Source organism: Ursus americanus, chromosome 32 (assembly GCF_024610735.1).
Source record: "Ursus americanus isolate L20-20 chromosome 32, mUrsAme1.1.p, whole genome shotgun sequence".
Taxonomy (NCBI): Eukaryota; Metazoa; Chordata; class Mammalia; order Carnivora; family Ursidae; genus Ursus; species Ursus americanus.
In genome coordinates this window covers 3522226-3542043 of record NC_142158.1, presented here as the reverse complement: position 1 = coordinate 3542043, position 19818 = coordinate 3522226, and the positions used below count along the sequence as shown (strand labels likewise).

Here is a 19818-nt window from a genome sequence, read left to right as displayed (position 1 = left end):
GAATCTGCGGGCGCTGCAGTCTCCCGTCCTCGTGCTCGCTCGGCCCGCCGGGAGGTGGGGACAGGGCCTCGGGCAGCCCGTGCACGCCCGGCTCGCCTCCCTCGCAGCCAGCAGATGGCTCCCGGGCTCGCGCTCCCGCGCTCCCTCGCCCCCTCTCCAGACGCAGGGCCCGGGCGCTTGCGGAGGGAGGCTGCAAAGAGGGGCGCCCGCCTGCCCGCCGCCGCCGCAGCCCCGCGCAGCGGCCCTCCCCCGGGGCGCCCCGAGCGGGGGAGCGAGCGCCGGGCGCGGGAGGCCGGCCTGGGACCCGAGCGGAGGCCGGCTCTCGCGAGGTGAGGAGGGGAGCGGGCGGAGGCGGAGGAGGAGACGCCGGAGGAGCAGGAGCAGGAGGAGGGGAAGGAGGAGGAGGGCCGGAGCTGCCCCCGCCCCACCTCAGCCCGGCAGGAGCGCGAGGAAACCCTAGCCCCGCCGCCCGCGCCGCTCTCCCCGCCCTCTCCGCACGCCTTCCGCCTTCACCTAGGGCCGTAGGTGCGGCGCGGCGCGGGGCTGGGCGAGAGCTGGCCGCGGCCGGAGCAGCGCCGCCGGGAGCCGGGAGCCGCCGCGCGCGCCCGCTCGGAATCCCCGGGTCTGCGTTCCGCCGCCGGGAACTGCGGGGAGGCGACATGTAGCAGCGGCCGCCGCAGACCCACCTCGTATTTGGGACTCTTTTTTTTTTTTTTTTGGAGGGGCGGGGGGCGCGGCGAAATTGTATCTCCGCCCTCGCTTTCTCGCCTACTCCCGTGCGCAAGCTGCATCTGCCTCTCAAAATTGAGGGGCTCGGGGGAGGGCGGGGGGTCGTAAATCAGAGTTGGACCGGCACTGCCCCCGCGCCTGGAGGGCCACCATGACCGAGGAGAGCTCCGAGGTTCCCCGGGAGCTGACAGGTAAGAGTGGCGCTGCCGCTGGCTCGCCGTCTGCCCCTGCGCACCCCTCCCCGCCGCCCCCCTGCCCTCCTCCGCCTTCCCGCAGGTCCCGCGAAGTCGCGGCGCCCCTCAGGTCGCAGCCGTGCTGGGCGGGGCGCCGGGAACTTTGCTCGCGTCTCGCCGCCTGGAAAGCCCAGTCCGGGGAGGGCGGCCGTGGGGGGCGGAAGAGGGGGGCGGGCTGCCTCGGGCTTGGGAGTTCTGGAAGCCAGGAGCACCCTTTACAGCGACCAGTCCACTGCCCCAAACTCGGGGAAGTCCGGGAAAGGCCAGTGCAAGGCCGGGGGGGAGGGGGATTGGCGAGCGCACAGTGGGTAGTCTCAGGCACCTGCCCGCCTCCCTCCTCCTACCCCCGGGAGGTGCTCCTCCCATACGCAGACTCCGGGGAGGGGGCGCTAGTCTGGAGCGCGGACGGAGCCAGGCGAGGCGTGGCTTTGCCCAGCCAGCCGGGAGCGAAAGGGTTACAGGAGTGACGCACGCTCGGGCAGGGAAACTGAGGGTTAATGCTACAGGCTTATTTTAATAATAGTTAACCTACCGATTCTCCGCATCCCGAATGTCCGAGAACCAGTGCGCAGCACCCTATGCAGGGTGACCCGTTGTTTGAGTCCCTTGAGGTTTTTTTGCTTTTTGGTTTTTTTTTTTTTTTTTGGTGTGTGTCGGGGGGTTGGGCTGGATTTTATATGCTGGGATTTAACTTAATTATGTGGAGGGTTAACATGGCAGAACTAAAATGAGGTGGGGATGAGTGTTCTGAAAACCCAGCGTTTAAGCGTGTGTATGTATAGCACGTTGATTTTAACAAGGTGTGTGTGCGCGCGTTTTGAGCCCTAGGGACCTGTATTCCTTACTGTACCATCCTTGGCACACTGCACAGAAAGATGCTGTTTAGTCGGGGCTGACAGCAAGAGGAGATTCTCCCTGCCCGTTCGTCTGCACAGGAGAAATTTGCCCCTCGGTTTCTCCTCTTAGCCACAATACTTTGGAGGAGTCTGTGTGTCTTCCATCATTAGTGACCTCACTCAGCAGGGGACACTTGATGTGAAGAAGCTGTTGCTAGGTTTGTATGAAACCTTCAGGTTTTGTTAAATTAAAAAAAAAAAAGAACACCCAAAAAACCCAATCCTAACTTTTACCCAAATTTAGGATAGGAAGTTAGCGCCCCCTTCCCCCACTCTGGCCTCTTCTCTCTCCCCAACCCTGTGGAGCTGGCTCCTGAGATAAAGCATCAGCTGCCTTTGCGGGAGCCAGTGGCCCGTCCGGTTCTGGGAGGCTGAGATCTTCCCAGCAGCCTACCCAGCCTACCCGGAAGAGGAAAGGAATGCCCAGAGTCCCTGCGGATGCCCGGGGAGGTCCTGAGAAAGTTTAGGGGGAGGGCTGGCCTTCCTGACCAGGGGATAAGGATAGCTAAAGAGGGGGCAGATTTTCAAGTTAGTTGTCCGTGAGCCTGGTAATTAAAGTTTAGGTAGTTATCAGACTCAAGAGAGAAGGGAAGGATGAAGATACCTGGTTTATGTGAATGGTTCTCAAAATAAATCCTTTGGTATGTTTGAAAAGTTGATTTAATCCTTATCTAGACATGAAATTTGTGTGTTTATCGACTCTTGCCCAGCTCACATATCCTTCAACCAAGTGACACATGCTTTTGTGACATGCCCGGTATGATTTTTCTGGGCCTTTGACTGGTCTAATTAGTCTGGGACAGGGGAAATTCCTGCACCTGCTTTTCTCTAATTTCAAGTGTTCACAAAGTTACACTCAGATCAATTCAAAATGGCAACCATGTGAAAACCTCAGTGTCTTCCCTTAAACTAATCCCTCAGAAGGGTAAAAAAAAAATGCAGTGTGTATCTCTCTGATAATGAAAGAAATACAGGCTTTTCATAACAAAATTTAAACGCTAAGAATGAGAAGACTGTCAGCTGTATTACCTCTCTGAGATAGCTACTTTTAACCGTTTGGTGTATAACTTTCCAGTCCCTTTCCACGTGTGTATGGTCTTAAGTCTATTTCTCTTTTTCCTTTTTTTCCCAAAGATTTATTTGTTTATTCTAGAGAGAGAGAAAGAGCACGAGGGGGAGAGGGAGAGAAAATCCCAAGCAGACTCCACACCCAGCGTGGAGCCTGACATGGGGCTGATCCTGCCAGAGATCACGACCCCACCCGAGCCAAAACCGAGTCGGGTTGGTCAGCTGACTGCGCCCCCCGGGCACCCCTCTTAAGTCTGTTTCATATGTTGCTTTCCCACATGCCTTTTTTCTGGGAGGGAGGAGTAGCCTTTATCTGTTTTGAGCCCTGATAAGATAGGAGCTGCATAGAGATCTCCCAGCGCAGTGAGGTCCCCCACTTGCCCCCTTACTTCCCCAAACATCCCACCTGGTGGCTGGTCCCCCCCACAAGCTGCCCTTTCTCTTGTTTCCATTCTCTTCTCCATGTGGGCAACGCTCTTCCTTCTCCTTCTTCACTCTTATCTAACTTCAGCAGCTCTAAACTTTTGTGGTGGGTTTCTAGTAAGAATATTTGATTACCTCTTCATAACATATTTACTAATTAAACTACGTACGTACTTCATTTAGTAAGTATAATTTAAAACAAACTGGAGTACATCGCAAATAGAAGCAAAAATTCTATTTTTTTTCTGCACCTCATTGGGTTGTATTATACACTGTACTTTGGACCAGTGGTCTGTGTCCTGCTCCTTTAAGATTCTGCTCTGGGTCCCCTCCTTCCCAAAACCTTCAGGAATCTCCTTGTCCGTGATCTCATGGTGTAGTGAGTGTGGATTTGTCTGGAGGCATTTATCTGCCTTCTCTAGATTGTAAGCACCTGCAAAAGGCAGGGGCTGTCGGTGTCCCAGCAGCTAGTTGAACACTTGGCATACGAGAGCTCCTCCTGTGTCCATATATTTGTTGAATATATGAATAAGCCAAGATGATTATAATATAGAATACAGATCTTTGGGAGTGTAGAGGAGGTTGCCACATATATATATATATATATATATATATATATATGGCATATATATATATATATATATGGCATATATATATATATTTTTAAGATTTTATTTATTTATTTGACAGAGCAGGAGTGGGAGAGAGAGAGAGAGAGAGAGCACAAGCAGGGGGAGTGGCAGGCAGAGGGAGAGGGAAAGCAGGCTGTCTGCTGAGCAGGGAGCCTGACGTGGCGCTCCATCCCAGGACCCCAAGATCACAACCCGAGCTGAAGGCAGACATTTAACTGACTGAGCCACCCAGGCAGCCAAGGTTGCTGTATTTTGGGGTAGGACGTAACCAGGAGGTGACTAGGGAAGGGGCGTCCCAGGAAAGAGAATAGTACACACAGAATGCTGGGGGTGTGCCAGACGGAGATGATAGGGATGCCTGGATTGTTAAGTGTGTGTGCTGAGAAGTTAAACTGAAAAAAATGTGGAAGACCTTGAGTGGCCTGCTGCAGGGTTGGGGTTTATCCAAAAATGAGAGCAGCTCGTAGAGCAAGAGTGATGTGATCAGACCCGTTGTTTTCAGAGGGTCCCTTTGGTCCGGGAGGGGACAGAGAGCTGATAGGTGGGACATCATGGACTTGTCTTGAGAGATTCTGAGGCCTTGGACGCAGGGTCAAGCCCAGGGGAGTCGGGAGCTGTTTAGGACGTAGTTCTAGGAGAGTAGGTGACTGGCTTTCAAATTTGTAGCTTTGTTAGTGGCCAGAGGAGTGGGGAGGGGAATGAGTTTGATTTGAGACCTATTCCATTTGGAGCTTTCCCTGGAGTCGTTCCTGCCACCATCTAGATTTTGAAGTCTCTCCTTCTCTCTTGATTCTTCCTTTCTTGTTGCCTTTGCCCACTCTTTGGGGTGTCGTGCTGTGATGCCTTCGGAAGGACAGATGGCCAGGATCACCCTTCCCTGGCTGAATTGTCCAGTCTGGTTCTGGTTCTTTGCCATATTTCCCAACTCTGATGTCAGGCACTCCCAGAAAATGGTAGTATTTCTATGCCACTGTGATGAACACAGAGGCTGTTGGGGACCAGAGGTAACTAGCCAAAGGAGTTTATGAATTCCTATTGTGCTTACGGTCTGCATGCAGCACAGGCCTCCATGATCCTTCCTGACATTGCTCGTGTTTTTCCTGTGTGTGTGTCTGTTTGCCCAGCGAGATTATGTCGTGCTTTGCGTGAACTGGTATTATGTTACATGCTCTAATATTGGCCTCCGCATCTGAGCGCACAGTACAACGCACATAGTAGGTGTTCATTAGCTATGTGACTGATTACTATCAGGCTTGTTAAAACAAGCTAAAAAAAAAAAAGAAAAACCACAATAATAAAAACAACCAAAAATACTCCTTCAAATGTTCTCCCCTCTCCAGTGCTTTTTTCTTATTAATAAAAGAATATAATGAAACTCTTCCCTTCTTTCAGAAAGCATAAAGGATGTTATTGGCAGAAAGATAAAAATTGCAGTGAAGAAGAAAGTAAAGTTGGAACTTAAGGGAGACAAAGTTGAAAACAAAGTGCTGGTAAGTATTCTCGTTTTCTTAAAACGTTTGGAAGAGAAAGTGTTTTTCCTCTTCATTGTTTTGATTGCTTAATTTCCATGCAACTCAAGTGCTATGTTTCATATTTTGCTGGAAAGTTCTGAGGGCCATTTTGTCCTGGATTAATTGGAATGTCTGCCCGTTGAAAGGTAATGGTAGGATATTTACATTTTCGAGATTGAGGTTATTTCTTTCTTTCTTTTTTTTTTTTTAAAGATTTTATTTATTTATCTGACAGAGATAGAGACAGCCAGTGAGAGAGGGAACACAAGCGGGGGGAGGGGTGGGAGAGGAAGAAGCAGGCTCTCAGTGGAGAAGCCTGATGTGGGGCTCGATCCCAGAACACCGGGATCACGCCCTGAGCCGAAGGCAGACGCTTAACCGCTGTGCCACCCAGGCGCCCCGAGATTGAGGTTATTTCTTAAAATTGTCCCAGTCACCCACACTGAGGTCATCTTCTACAGCCTGTTTTCAAATTATTCAATTTAATGTGAAATGGAGCTTATATATAGTTTATCTTTGTTGTGGCTGATTGTATGACTTCATTTGTGAGGACTTAGGGAGGAGTTTAAAAACTCATCTCATGTTGATCTAACTATGTAACTAAATGTTCTCAGATGTTGTATCGGAGTTCATCTCCAGGGGCAGAAGACACCTGTCATTTCACGGGGACGTTTGGTGTGTTGAAGGGAAATGCCTGGTGCAGGCAGTATCTGCTAGTGCTGAGATTGGACTTGGGCCCCCCCAGCGTGTGGTGGAGCTCCTGGGGGCCCAGGGGTTGCACCGTGCTGGGTACAGAGTGCAGGAGGGCATTGTCGGAACCTGGACTATAGCTCTAGAGAGGTGAGGAGCCCTTTGTGGTATTATATTGGCTCCTAGGTTGAGACTGTGGCAAACCTAGATTTAGCCTTAGGGGAATATGTGTTGTTTATGTTTTTGTTGGAGAGAATATTCTATTTATCTTTTATCATTGGCAATTTTCAAACATATGCCAAAGTAGAGATTAGCATATTGAACCCTGTGTATGTTCATCCAGCTTCAACAGTTTTTCGTGTTTCACCAATATTGTTGGTCTCCCCACAGCTTTCTTTTCCCCCCTCTTGGAGTATTTTGAAACAAATTCCAAGCACCTGTCATTGAAAGAGAATATTTTTCATATTCTGTTTCTTCAGTTGAATTTGCCACAATCTCAAGTGTTTTTCTTTCTTTTTTTTTTTTTTTTTTAAGATTTAATTTATTTAACAGAGATAGAGACAGCCAGCGAGAGAGGGAACACAAGCAGGGGGAGTGGGAGAGGAAGAAGCAGGCTCACAGCAGAAGAGCCTGATGTGGGGCTCGATCCCCTAACGCCGGGATCACGCCCTGAGCCGAAGGCAGACGCTTAACAGCTGTGCCACCCAGGCGCCCCTCAAGTGTTTTTCTGATAACATCTGTCTGGAGAATCTTTCAGAATATCTGGCTGCCTTCCCCCGTAGATGTAAGGATTATGCTGTTGATGGACGACTTCTCTTTCTCTCTGGTCCATGTGTGCAAGTCAGGATGGCAGAGAAATTGAAGTGGGAAAACTTGATGGAGGGGGCTCTGGCCCTGCGACAAAGTGTGTTTGTGTCACCTGCATTGTTAGGGTTACCAAGAGTAGAAACGATGGGTGCCGTCATTCTGATTTATTTTGTTTTAATCAAGAGTAAATTTCCTTAGAGTGTATGTTACTTAATGGTATAGGGTAGTGATATTTTGGGGAGGTGGTAGTGGAGAGAGAAGACATTTTGTTTCTGCTGTTTGTTGCCTTATACATTTAAAGTGAAGATGTAAATGGATCCACCTTTATCTAAGTGAGCTGTCCTAGTCAAGTGGTTTTTCTACCAGCTTGGCCTCATGTGGGGTATTATTTGGTGTGGATACTGCTCATTGTACGAGGAAGGAGCCTGTGCCATGAGTAAGATTTACAAAGTGAAAAGTACAAAGACAAACATAAGTATCCAGTAGAACGGAATTAGCACCATTCACAAATAGTTATGATTAGTACTTAAAGTTAAGGACCCCCCCCACATACACCCCCACCGCCCTCAACCCCCACATCTCAACATAAGCTGGAGTTAAGGTTGTAACCGAACTATACCTGTCTTTGAATATAAGTATTTATTTCCCCAGATCTGGAACCTAAGTAGTTTCTGATAATTTGGCATAAACTTGTTTTGGCTGTTCCTTACGTGCATGGACAGGAATTATTAATGGAAATACTCAGAGTCTGACAATCTTAATAGAAATATTCAGGTCGCAGCAAGATAGTCAATGACAAACTGACCTTCACGTTGTTGATTTTGGTGTTTCTGGATTGAGAGAAATTCAATTACTTAAATGAAAGCACTGGGGGAATCTCTTTATGATGTTCATTTCTGAGTTTCTTTGGCTGTCAGTCCACTAACATTGGTAATAAATGAGTTGGCTTAATACCTTCCATATATGTTGTTTGAGTTTTGTTTCTTTTCCCACAGTGCCTGCTCTTAGCGTCCTTCCTTCCTTATGAGGTTGGGAGTATGTGTGTTATAGGTCACTTAGTTCCTTTTTTTTTTTTTTTACAGTTGGAGACTTTAATTTGTAGCTTATCTTCCGTTGAGGGTGTATCTTCATCTTGCTTCTTCTCATGGTCGTAATAGCTAATATTTATTGAACATTGCCCAAGTGCTAGGCTCTTTGTGCAACACTGAGTCATACATTACCTTATTCAATCCCGCAGCAGATCCTTGAGGTCGCACTGTTTATATCTCCAGTTAGATTCGGAGAGGCTAAGTAAGTTGCTTCAGGTCATTTAGCTAGTTAGCGACAGAGCTGGGATTTGAACCCAGATCTGCCTCACTCAGAGCCTATCTGTTTCACCATTATTTTTTTTTTTAAGATTTTATTCACTTATTTGAGAGAGAGAGAAAGAGTGCGCAAGCACGAGTGGGGGGAGAGGCAGAGGGAGAGAGAGAAGCAGACTCCCCGCTGAGCAGGGAGCCCGACATGGGGCTCGATCCCAGGACCCTGGGATCATGATCTGACCTGAAGGCAGATGCTGAGCCAACTGAGCCACCCAGGCGCCCCTGCTTCACCATTGTTTTCAAAATAAAAAGAAAACGTCCTTTGGCTTATTGTTCACTTTCACCCAGTGGTCAGGAGATTTGGACCTTAGAAGGATCAGGAATCCTTGTGTTTATTTGGTTGACTGATGGATTTATGCATAATTTCCAGACTGATAGAGCACGTCCTGTGTGCCATGCCTATTACATGTACAAGACGTCATGTATTCAGAGCTCGCAGTCTGGCTGGGGAGGTAAACATGTCAGGGGGCTGTGCTTCGAGTTGTGCTATGAGCACGATGACAGGGGCTGTCATTACAGCACATATGAGGGACCATGGACTCAGGCTGGTGCATCAGGGAAGAGCTCTAGAAGGAAGGAAGCCCTGAGCTGCCACTGGGGGCTGAGTAGGAGTTACCAAGGGTCATAGACAAAGGAAACAGAGTAAACCTGGAAGCCAGACGGGGTTTACATGTGAGAGAAGCATCCGCAGCAGTAGGGCTGCAGCAGGTGCAAAGTGGAGAGTGGCCAGGCATAGAGGTGATGCCTTTCCTTGCCATCGGGATATCAGGTGAAACTGGGGCTGGTTAAAGAGGTCTCTTCTCACCACCTGTTTCTAATAACCTTTATGTGAACTTTATCCTCCCCTCTCCAGGGAGGCCATAGGGCTCAGTGGTTAAGGACTTGGGCCCTGGAGTCACACCTGAGTCACAGTGCAGCCCAGCCGCTTTATAACATTGTTAAGCCTCAGTTCCTTTCTCTAGTGAAACAGGTGTGCAACAGTATCTGTTTGTACATGGCTGCTTTGAAGATTAACTAGGATAGGTTTTAATACTGCTTGGTGAAGGCCCAGCACGTGATGAACAGCCAACAAAGGATAAAGCAAGAGGAACTGAGAGAGCCTGCCTTGTTTTCTCAGTGGCACTGAAAATGCCCCTCCTGATGCCCGGGTATCTCCTGCCTTTATTGAGGGGTTCAGTTCCCCATAAGGCCAAGAAGAGTATTTATAGCTTATGTCTCCTTTCCAGCAGGAGAGAGGGCAACTGACCAGATCTGAAATTCTGCAGGTAGGGCACTGGTCACATGGAATCAGAAGTGCTAGAATGTGTGGGATGAGGGGGATCTGTGGTCACATACATTTGGCAATCAGGGTGTTAAAGATAAATGAGTGTCTTTACTTTGTGGCTTTTCAGAGCCAGTAATACATCGATGGGCGTTGTTGATTCCTAAGAATGAGCTGGAGTATGCTGTTGTTCTCGATTTTATTTGGCCAGAGACCCTAATGACTCTACGTTAGGAAACCAGGGTGGAGCGGAGCTGAGCTGGGGCCTCTGGGGACAGTTAAAGGGGAGACAGAAGAGGCTGGAACAGGCTGTCGGTTCTTAGGGCGGCTCTCCTAGGGGTGGTCCACGGGCCCTGTACTTTTTATCTAAGCTGCAGGCAGGTCTGCTGAAGGCCACACACTGGGACATGTCATCTGTTGCTATAATACCTTCTCTCTTGTCTGTGGGGTGTATCATCAGGAAGTGATTCTGTCTGTCTTAGACTCTCATTCCATTTTCTCATTTGCTAGTTGAATCTTTACCCAATTTTTCTGGTACCTGGCTTTTTATTTTTATTTATTTATTTAAAGATTTTATTTATTTATTTGAGAGAGAGAATGAGATAGCACAAGCTGGGGGAGGGGCAGATGGAGATGGAGATGCAGACTCCCCGCTGAGCAGGGAGCCAGATGCGGGACTCGATCTCAGGACCCTGAGATCATGCCCTGAACTGAAGGCAGATGCTTAACCAGCTGAGCCACCCAGGTGCCCCAGTACCTGGACTTTCAAAAATATTTTAATTTTTGTATTTTTTAAATTCAACATATCAGTTTTGGATCATTATAGATTTATATGCAGCTGTGAGAAGTTATACAGAAAGATCCTTGGTACCCTTTACCCAGTTTCTGCTGTCTTGCAAAATCAGAGTGCAATATCACGTTCAGGATATTGCTGTTGATGCTCTACAATGCTGAACATTTCCACCACCACAAGGATTCCGTCTCCTGCCTCTCTGGGCCACACCCATGTACCCACTTCTCTGACCCCTGGGAGTTGCTAATGTGTTCTTCATTTTTAAAATTTTGTTACTTCAAAAATGTTATGTAGGGGCACCTGGGTGCCTCAGTCGTTAAGCGTCTGCCTTTGGCTCAGATCATGATCCCAGGGTCCTGGGATCGAGCCCCGCGTCGGGCTCCCTGCTCCGCTGGGAGCCTGCTTCTTCCTCTCCCACTCCCCCTGCTTGTGTTCCCTCTCTCACTGGCTGTCTCTCTCTCTCTGTCAAATAAATAAATAAAATCTTAAAAAAGAATGTTATATAAATGTAATCACACAATATATATGCCTATTGGGGATTTTTTTTTTTTTCTACCTGAGATAATTCCCTAGACATTCTTCCCTGTTGTTGTGTGTAGCCGTTGTGTTCCCCCCACCCCCGCCGGGGACCGTTTCGTGGTCTGGATGTCCACTCACCTGTTGATGGACCTGTGGGTGGTTTCCTGTTTTGGGGTTATTTGGGGGTATTAGGAATAAAACTTGAGATGGATACAAAGTTACAGACTTGTGTGTGAACAGGAGTCTTCACTTCACCCTGAGAAATGCCAAGGAGTGCAATTGCAGGTTTGTATTGGAATCGCCTGTTTAATTTTAGAAGAAGCTGTCAACTGTTTTCCAGAGTGGCTGTATCACTGGGTAGTCAGTCCTACCAGCAGCATGTGAGGAGTGCAGTCTCTCCAAGTCTTTGACGGTGTTTGGTGTTGCCTGGACACTTCTCCTTTCTCTTTCTTTCTTTGCTTTCTTTCCCTTCCTTCCTTCCTCCCTCCCTTCCTTCCTTCCTTCCTTCCTTCCTTGCTTCCTTGCTTCCTTCCTGATAATGGTTGAAAGAAAAACATTGTCAGGAGGAAACTGGGTCCCTGGCGACCTGCTCCCACCCCTGCTTCTGGTGTTGCTGGCCTCTGGGAAGGGAATGTGGTCTCCTGTCTCCCAGGTGGTAGCTCTGAAGCACGTGGAAGGTTCATCTCTGGTCTCAGCTTCGTTTTTTTTTTTCTGTCCCATTTTGGAATTCGAGTTATATCATCTTTGCCAACCCCTCGTTCTTCCACACCCTTCATCAAATGGGCCAGAAGCAGGAAAGGAAAGCAGGACTGCCTCTCTTGCTACACTGAGGAGGCAGGAGAAACGGCCTTACCTTTCTCTTGGAAACAGATCATCCATTGTTCATTTATTTCCTTTTGAAAAGTTACCCCAGAATCTCTTTAGTGTATTTTTTTTTTTCAATTTGACATGTATTTATAACTTTTGAACATCTTAATTAAGTTTGGTTGGAATAACTGTCAGTTAATATTGAAAATGTTAAAAGGTGTAAGGATGTTATTTCAGGGGACGTGTATCCCTAAACTATTTTGGTGGCAGTGCTGTCTTCCATTAACTCAAAATATAAAGTCTACTACCGCCTGTTTATTTTACAAATACATTCAAAGGGAGACTCTCTCTCTCCTAAACGTTTTGCAGGTATCTGGCCCACTTAGTTGTGAATGGTTTTAAATCTCAGATATTCTCGGATATGGAAAGCATTGTGCTTTGAGACAAGGCCACGTTCATTTCCCGTGGCCGGTCTGTTTAACATTTTCCTGCTTTCCCTCAGGCCTAACCTGGTCCAGCGGTATGGCCCGCGGAACGGTCCATTCGCAGACAAATATCCGCTCTGGAACTGGTGTTTTGCAGCTACTTTCAGGAGACGTCTGCCTTGGCCAATAGTGTCCAGACTTTTTTTTTTTTTTTAACCAATATTACCTTTTAAAAACACGTTAATTTTCCAGGGAGCCCATACAGTAAGCTATTTTAGGAGTCTGTTTTGCACATTTATAGTTGCATCCAAAATAGTATAAACCCAATCAGCGATCTCAGCGAGGCTGTTTTGATGAACATAAATTAGAAATAGAAGGGGGAGATTGGATTTTGTTTTGGCTGCACAGTATAGAGAGACTCCCTATTCACCAGTTAAGTGGTGCAAATATCACAGCTTTTAAAATAGCTGGTACTGCAGTCTCAGGATGCTTTCCAAGTCGAGACGGCAGGAGCAGCTTTATTCTGAGTTTGGTATGAACGTGGTTAATGCTGACGGCACAGCTTACCTCTGATATGTTAAACTTGGTGCAACACGTCAGATCACGCGTGTGTGTTTTCTTCCAGTAGTTACGGTAGATGGGGGGATGAAGTTCACATCAGATGTCTGGAGACCGTGGTGGCCTCTGCAGAATGTTTGGAAGATCATTGTCCCAGGCCTTGGGCTCACCTGCCTTTGCAGGAGGCTCTTGTGTGCCAATTCTTGGGTAATTCGAACAGTCCCCTTTGTGGTACCTTTAGGAGTCTCACCTTTTAAGGATCACTTACAATTCAGTGCTTAGGTAATTTTCAGAGCACCTGGGTGAAGTTACCTGACTCGAGAAAATTGAGCTTTAGAAAACAGCAACAGCACTGACACGATCTTCAGGAGGGGGGTATCAGAGAGCACACCTTATTGCCAAGGGGCCTGGCAAAAGTCCTGGGAAATTAGACATAAATCCATATTGAAGTGCTTCAGACTTTACCCCGACTCAAGGCTGCAGCCGGCTCCCACTCATCTCTGGGTAGGGTGCTGGAGGCGGGCTCTGGCTGTGGGCATATGTTTCCAGAAGGGAGCTCTGGCCGACATGCACCTGTTACCCGAGCTGCATTTCCGTCCTACTCTGTCATCTGCAACTGCCCCTGTTTCTGCTGTAGTTAGGATAGGAGAGTCCAATGACCTTGGGCTCGAGCCCTCCATCATATATCAGCCTTGGTGTAACTTTTCATTGTTCTTAAAAAGATACTCTTTTCCATCCTCTGGGATTTAGCTACTCGGGGAGCAGGGAATTTAGGTCCACCCTGGGGAGGCGGGGGAGGCAGGGGTGTGTGTGAGCGGTGTGAAAGGGGCATGGTGGAAATGCACGAGCCAGGAGATCTACACAAAACATGGAACGAATAGGGAGAACTCTTTTTTCAGAGTTATGGAGAAAACAAAGACTTTAGTGAAGGGTTGCTGTAACACCGTTTCGTTTCATTGGAAACACTGTTAATATCTATTGTTAAAGTAGATTGAAAAATGCAACTTTATAAAATCTGATGAAGCATAGGAGATTCCGCCTCCCCACCTCCATCATTCTCCCCTTTCTAAAATGCTTGTTCTCTTTTAATAGAGTATAAGAATTTGGTTTGGGGTATATAGGGTATATTGTCTAAATCTTTGTTACTGTGCCCTATTTTTCTCTCTCTGTAAATAGATCACTTCCCCCAGCTCTTTGAGAAAAGAGAGGTACAGGTGGGAAAAGAAGGATGCTTGGGTTGGGGTATGTGTGTGTGTAAATAAAACAGTCTGTTCACTTTCACCCACTCCTTTTCCTTATATGTGTTTTGAGAGATAGTTTTTCTGTTTTGAAGACATTGTGCCTTGGTGAACCTTGGCCTGCAGGTGTCTCGGTCTCTTAGCTATGGTAGGTGCACCCTTTTCCTTTGATCTCTCCGTCCTCAGGCTGAATACGCTCACTCCTTGAAGTCTTACTGGAGGAGGATGTTGCTTTCAGAGTTTTCACTGTTCTGATCACCTTGCTTCCGAATCATCCTACTTTGTCAATGAGCCTTTTAAATTTTAGATGTTTTGGGATCAAAAGTATTTGCTAAACACGGTGAAACTGAATTAAACAGAATTTCTCAGAACCTTGAACGGCTCCTATGGATTGCATCTCTCGAAGGGGGATGTGATATGTGTTATCACAGAATTGTCCCTCTAGACCCTGTAGGAAACATCAATGTATTGTGGTCTGTCCAGTGAAGACTACCAGCTACACATTGCTTGGGCGCTGAAAACATTTTCTTCTTGTTTTTTTAAAATTTTGAATGTATCTGTACTATTCGCATTACTAAAAAGTTACATAGGAAAACAAAACTGAAATAGCACCTAGGCGATCAATCCAGAAGGGACCATTGGAAAAAATATCAGTATTTTTTTATTTTTCTACACATATGTACATATACATGTATGGCGTTTGTAAAATGGAATTATGAATACTATTTCGTACTCTACCTTAAAAGTATAGTATTTAAGGTCAGCGCTTTCCACGTCACTAATGTGTATGTATTGTATATGTATTAATATTGTATGTGTATAGCGAATATATTGAATAATATGTATCTGTTTTGGATTCCTGCATGGCGCTTCATTAATTGCTGTCCTTTAGCACTTATTGTGAGATATTTAGGTTGCTTCCAGTGTTTTGCCTTATAAATGAGTACATGCTCATATTTATTTCTCCTGGATGAATTCCTGGAAGTGGAATTGCTGCCTGACAGGCTTTCTAAAGGATACATTTTTCACCTGATTGTTATTCAGGAAGTCTCAATGGAGAATAATTCCCCTACCGCATCAATTTTATTGTCTTAAAAAAAAACTATTTCGCAGACTGGCTCATTCTCTTTGTTCAAGTTCTTGTATTTCTTAGGCCGGCACTCCTTGGACCCTCGCTCCAAGGCAAACTTTTCTTTTTTTTTTTTTGTGGCAACTAAGGCCCTTTCCGGTGTGGCTGTGGACATGTGGTCTTTTCTCCTGTGGTGGATTGGCAGGCTTAGAGTCCTGTGGTTCTTGTGTCTTCTGGCGACTGCAAATGGGTTTCCGGTCATAGACCCCCTTTTTTTAATTTTTAAATTTTTTTTAGCTTTTTTAAAAAATATCTTTTTATTATATTAGTCACCATACAGTACATCCCTGGTTTTTGATGTAAAGTTCGATGATTCGTTAGTTGCGTATAACACCCAGTGCACCATGCAACACGTGCCCTCCTTACTACCCATCACCGGTCTATCCCATTCCCCCACCCCCTCCCCTCTGAAGCCCTCAGTTTGTTTCTCAGAGTCTACAGTCTCTCATGCTTCATTCCCCCTTCTGATTACCCCCCCTTTCTTTATCCCTTTCTTCTCCTGCTGATCTTCCTAGTTCTTATGTTCCATAGATGAGAGAAACCATATGATAATTGTCTTTCTCTGCTTGACTTATTTCGCTTAGCATTATCTCCTCCAGTGCCGTCCATGTTGCAGCAAATGTTGAGAAATCGTTCTTTTTGATAGCTGAGTAATATTCCATTGTATATATGGACCACAACTTAGCTTTTTAAAAAATTTTTATTGCAGTGTAGATGACGCGCACTGTTATGTTAGCGCGGTGTACAACATAGCGTGATTTGACAATTCTGTGTGCTCTGCTCGCTGTGGTGAGCGTGCTTGTCAGCAAGAGTCACGGCTCTGGACTGTCCCTGTCCTGGAATGAGTGAATCAGCATCCTCTTCCCCTGAGCTGCACCCTAACCAGTGTGAGACTGTATCGTAGGATTTCGATCTTTGATCTTTGCCCCTGTCTTGGGACTTTCTTCCCTTGGGTCCTTGAATGCTCTTTTATAAATGATCATTGAGCAGATTTGCCAGTGATGAGGCCCAGGCCATTTTTACAGACCAAGCGTAGCTGAGGAGACTCCCGAGCTCGTGAGCGTGGACAGCTAGTCCTGCCTCTTAGAGGAGAGTTTAGTGTCATCACGAAAGGAGACACTACTTTTCCTTCCAGACGGTTGTGAAGTCAGTTGACTTCATGTGCGTGTAGCTAATGCTCAATCTCTTCAGTCCTGTGGCCGGTACCTGGTCCTTCTGTTCCCACCTGTCCCCGCCCCCCCAGCCTACCCTCCCGCCCCGGGGGTTGGGGAGCATGTCCAGGCAAGGACCTGGGAGCACCCCTCCATGAGCAGCTTCTCGGAGAGCCCCTTCCTCTTCACTGAGCCGCCAGCGGTTCAGCCTGCGTCTCTCTCCTTCCAGAGCTGTCGGTGTGGCCCATTTGGCTTGCGGGGTGATGAGGTCCCTGAGGACCCCCTTATTATTCCTCAGAGAGCAAGCCCATGAGACTCCTTCCTTCCTCTGGGCTACATTCTTAGTCCCTTTGTGGAATAGACCAGGGAAGACGAGGCCTAGATGAGGGGCAGTTACAGAGATGTCACAAGCTCCAAAGGCCGTCTCTGCGCCGAGTGAGGCCTGACTTCCCTGACCCTCGACGGCCGAGCAGTAGCCTCACGGAATGTGAGCTGGAAGTGGGGCCAGTGGGCATCTGGGCCAGTTGGTAAGTTCCCAGTGGGCATTTTTGGTTTCCTGACCCCATCTGTCCTACGTTGATTGTCACTAGCAACCCAAGAAAGATGTCCTCTTCCCTCATAGGAAGAGAAAGGAACCCCGACCTGGAGAGAAGGCCCTGCCTGTGCTGGTTTGCCTGAGCAATCCTGGACGGTTCACTGGAGCACCTGGGGCTGCCTGCAACTTTTCTTTTAAATCACAGGGGGCCGGTTTCTCTTCTTTGCCTGAGTCCTCGGGATAGTGAAAAGGTTGCGGTTTGGGGAGACTTTCTGTGCAGCTCTGCTCACTGCCTCCCGACAGATGACCTTTGAAACTTGCCTGCACCGAAGGACTGCAAAGATGTGGCTTGCTGGTGTAGACTTGTCCGCTTAGGTCTCTTGGGCGTCTTGCTCCTTCTCAGAGCTTCTGTGCCCTCAAAACTCAGCATCTGAATGAACTGTGAGCTCTGAGAGCTGTCTCCTTTTCAGCTCTTGGCCTCTCCAGAAGAAACTTTCCAAGTCTCAGTAGCCCACGGCCCTCTCTCCTGGGACGCGACTTGGGTGGGTGGTCTTCGGTCCCCCTCGTTTTTCCACAAGGCCTGGACATGAGAGGTTGGGCCAGCCTTTCCTGTCCAGCGTGGCTTGTGAACAAAGCAGCTGGAGCAGAGGAGAGGCCATTAGACGAAAGTGACATCAGTCTTCATATCTGACATCTGCGGGTTGTCCGTGGCGTGTGCGTGCAGGAAGCCTTCACACTCGGTTCCTCTGGCTCCACGTTCCCCCAGGAAGAGCCAGTTTCTCTATCCATCAGAGCAGGGCACCACTTTTATTTGATTTTTACTTTTTTATTTATTAGAGAGAGGGCGTGAGCACAAGCAAGGGGAGGGGCAGATGGAGAGGGAGAAGCAGACTCCCCGCTGAGCAGGGAGGCCTTTGTGGGATTCGATCCCAGGACCTGAGCCGAACGCAGATGCTTAAGCGACTGAGCCCCCAGACGCGCCGTGGGCTCCACCTTGTAATGTCCTGGAGAGTGATGCTTGTGGCGTCGTTAGCCTTAAATCCAGGGATGGCTTTTTTTTTTTTTTTTTTTTAATGTTTTCACAGACTTTTTACGCTTTTCATTCTGGTAGCAGCTTTGTGTGTGTTACTTGATTAGTCTGCCTGGGTTTGAATTCTGAAATGGCTTTGTGTTATGTTCTGACTTTAGGCCAATGATCCCTCTCTTCTGCCTCACTTTTATCGTCTACAAAATGAGCGTAATGACAGAACCTGCTTCATGGATTTGGTTTGGAGAGTAAGTGAGAGATTACATACAAAGTATTTTAAACGGCGTCGGGCCTCCGGGAAGTCATCAGTGGGCTTGGGGCTGTTGCTGCTGGGAGGGGCGGTGCAGCGATGGGGCTGAACGCTCCGATTGTGAGAATCTGATTGTGCGTCCGCAGTCAGAGATGGCTCTGGTGTACGTTCTATAAATATTCTAAGAGAAGCATGTCTCCTTTGCTCTTCTCCTGGTCCTGGGCAAGATGCTTGTGTGGATGTTTTCTCTGCTCCAAGCTCCGTTAAGCTGGTATTAGTTTGTCGATAGAAGTGGGTTTAGGATTTTTTCACTCTGCTGCTCTCAAGGAAGGTGCATTGTTTTTGGGAAATCTTTCTTTAAGAAAGGGCTTAATGAGTACAGAGTTGAGGACTGTGTCTCTGAAGGCGTTATGGTGCAGTTTCAGTGGGCATCTCTTCTCACCTCCTTTTTGCTGCAAATTCAGGTGTGTTCAGAAGTACGCTCAAGCCCCTCTTTCACTTCCAAGTTACTCAGATTTCAAAAAAAAAAAAAAAAACAAAAAAACCGAAAACCCAAACCCCAGGAAAATCAGTAGTTGGCTCTCGTTCATCCCCATAGGGGTTTGTTGGCCCCTTTGGGTCCCTGCTGCCTGTTTCTTTTTTCTTTTTTTTTTTTTTTTAAAGATTTTATTTATTTATTCGACAGAGATAGAGACAGCCAGCGAGAGAGGGAACACAAGCAGGGGGAGTGGGAGAGGAAGAAGCAGGCTCATAGCTGAAGAGCTTGATGTGGGGCTCGATCCCATAACGCCGGGATCACACCCTGAGCCGAAGGCAGGTGCTTAACCGCTGTGCCACCCAGGCGCCCCCCTGCTGCCTGTTTCTTGGTGCCAAACTCCAGTTGCTTCTTCCTGCATTTCAGTCACGATTGCTCTTTGTCCTGGGGTGTCATTTGAGTTCACAGGCTTGTGTGGCTCTGCTTTCCCACATTGGAGCACCCCTGGGCATGCGGGATTCTTAACCTCCAGGCCGTGCGGATTCCTACCTTCTCAACACGTGTAGATCAGGGTTAATCAGCCTTAGTGCTCTTGACATTTCAGACCAAACAGTTCTTTGCCGTGAGGGCTGCCTGTGTGTAATAGGACGTTCGGGAGCATTCCTGGCCTCTACTCACTAGACGCTGGCAGCACCACCCCTTCCTTCTGGTTACGACAATTAGAAACGTCTTCAGACATCATCACATGTTCTCTGGATGACAGAGTTGCCCCCGGGGTTGAGAACCCCTGGTTTAGCTCAGTGGGTCCCAAAATGTCAGAGAGCAGTACCTTGTCATATTTGTTTATAGAGTTCTATCTAAGTCTGGAAATGAACAGTTCTGTCGTACAATTATGGTTAATTGACCTAAAAACCCATGTGCATTTTAAAATACTTTTGAAGTATTTAGGTAGTTAAATCTGTATAAAACAAAAGAACAGATTGTACCAAATAGAGGTTTGTCTTAAGGCACCTAATGGGTTCCACTGGTGGTTTTCAGTGTGTGGTTCTGAGACCTGCACAGTAGCGTCACCTGGGGCACCTGGGTGGCTCAGTTGGTTAAGCATCCGACTCAGGTCATGATCTCAGGGTCTTGGGAATCGAGTCCTGTGTTGGGTTCCCTGCTCAGCAGGGAGTCTGCTTCTTTCTCTTCCTCTCTCTCTGTGCTCTGTCTCAAGTTAAAAAAAAAAAAAAGCAAACTCCTTACGGTCCTGCCCAGAGCTGCTGAACCCCAGACTCCGGGAGTGGGGCCCAGCCGTCTG

At 47.6% G+C, this 19818-nt stretch overlaps 1 protein-coding gene across 3 annotated transcripts in view; it reads left to right on the top strand.

Annotated features, from left to right (window-relative positions):
* Positions 1–472: 472 nt before the first annotated feature.
* The window catches only part of CARMIL1 (capping protein regulator and myosin 1 linker 1), a 304280-nt gene continuing 284934 nt past the window's right edge, over positions 473–19818 (top strand). For 2 of the 3 annotated variants that reach the window (XM_045800481.2, XM_045800480.2), the window contains exons 1-2: positions 473–920; positions 5374–5471. In XM_045800481.2, coding sequence (XP_045656437.2) covers positions 881–920; positions 5374–5471 — 138 coding nt within the window. In that variant the 5' untranslated portion in view covers positions 473–880. The remainder of the gene's footprint in view (positions 921–5373; positions 5472–19818) is intronic. The other variant, XM_045800482.2, reaches the window with a different exon arrangement.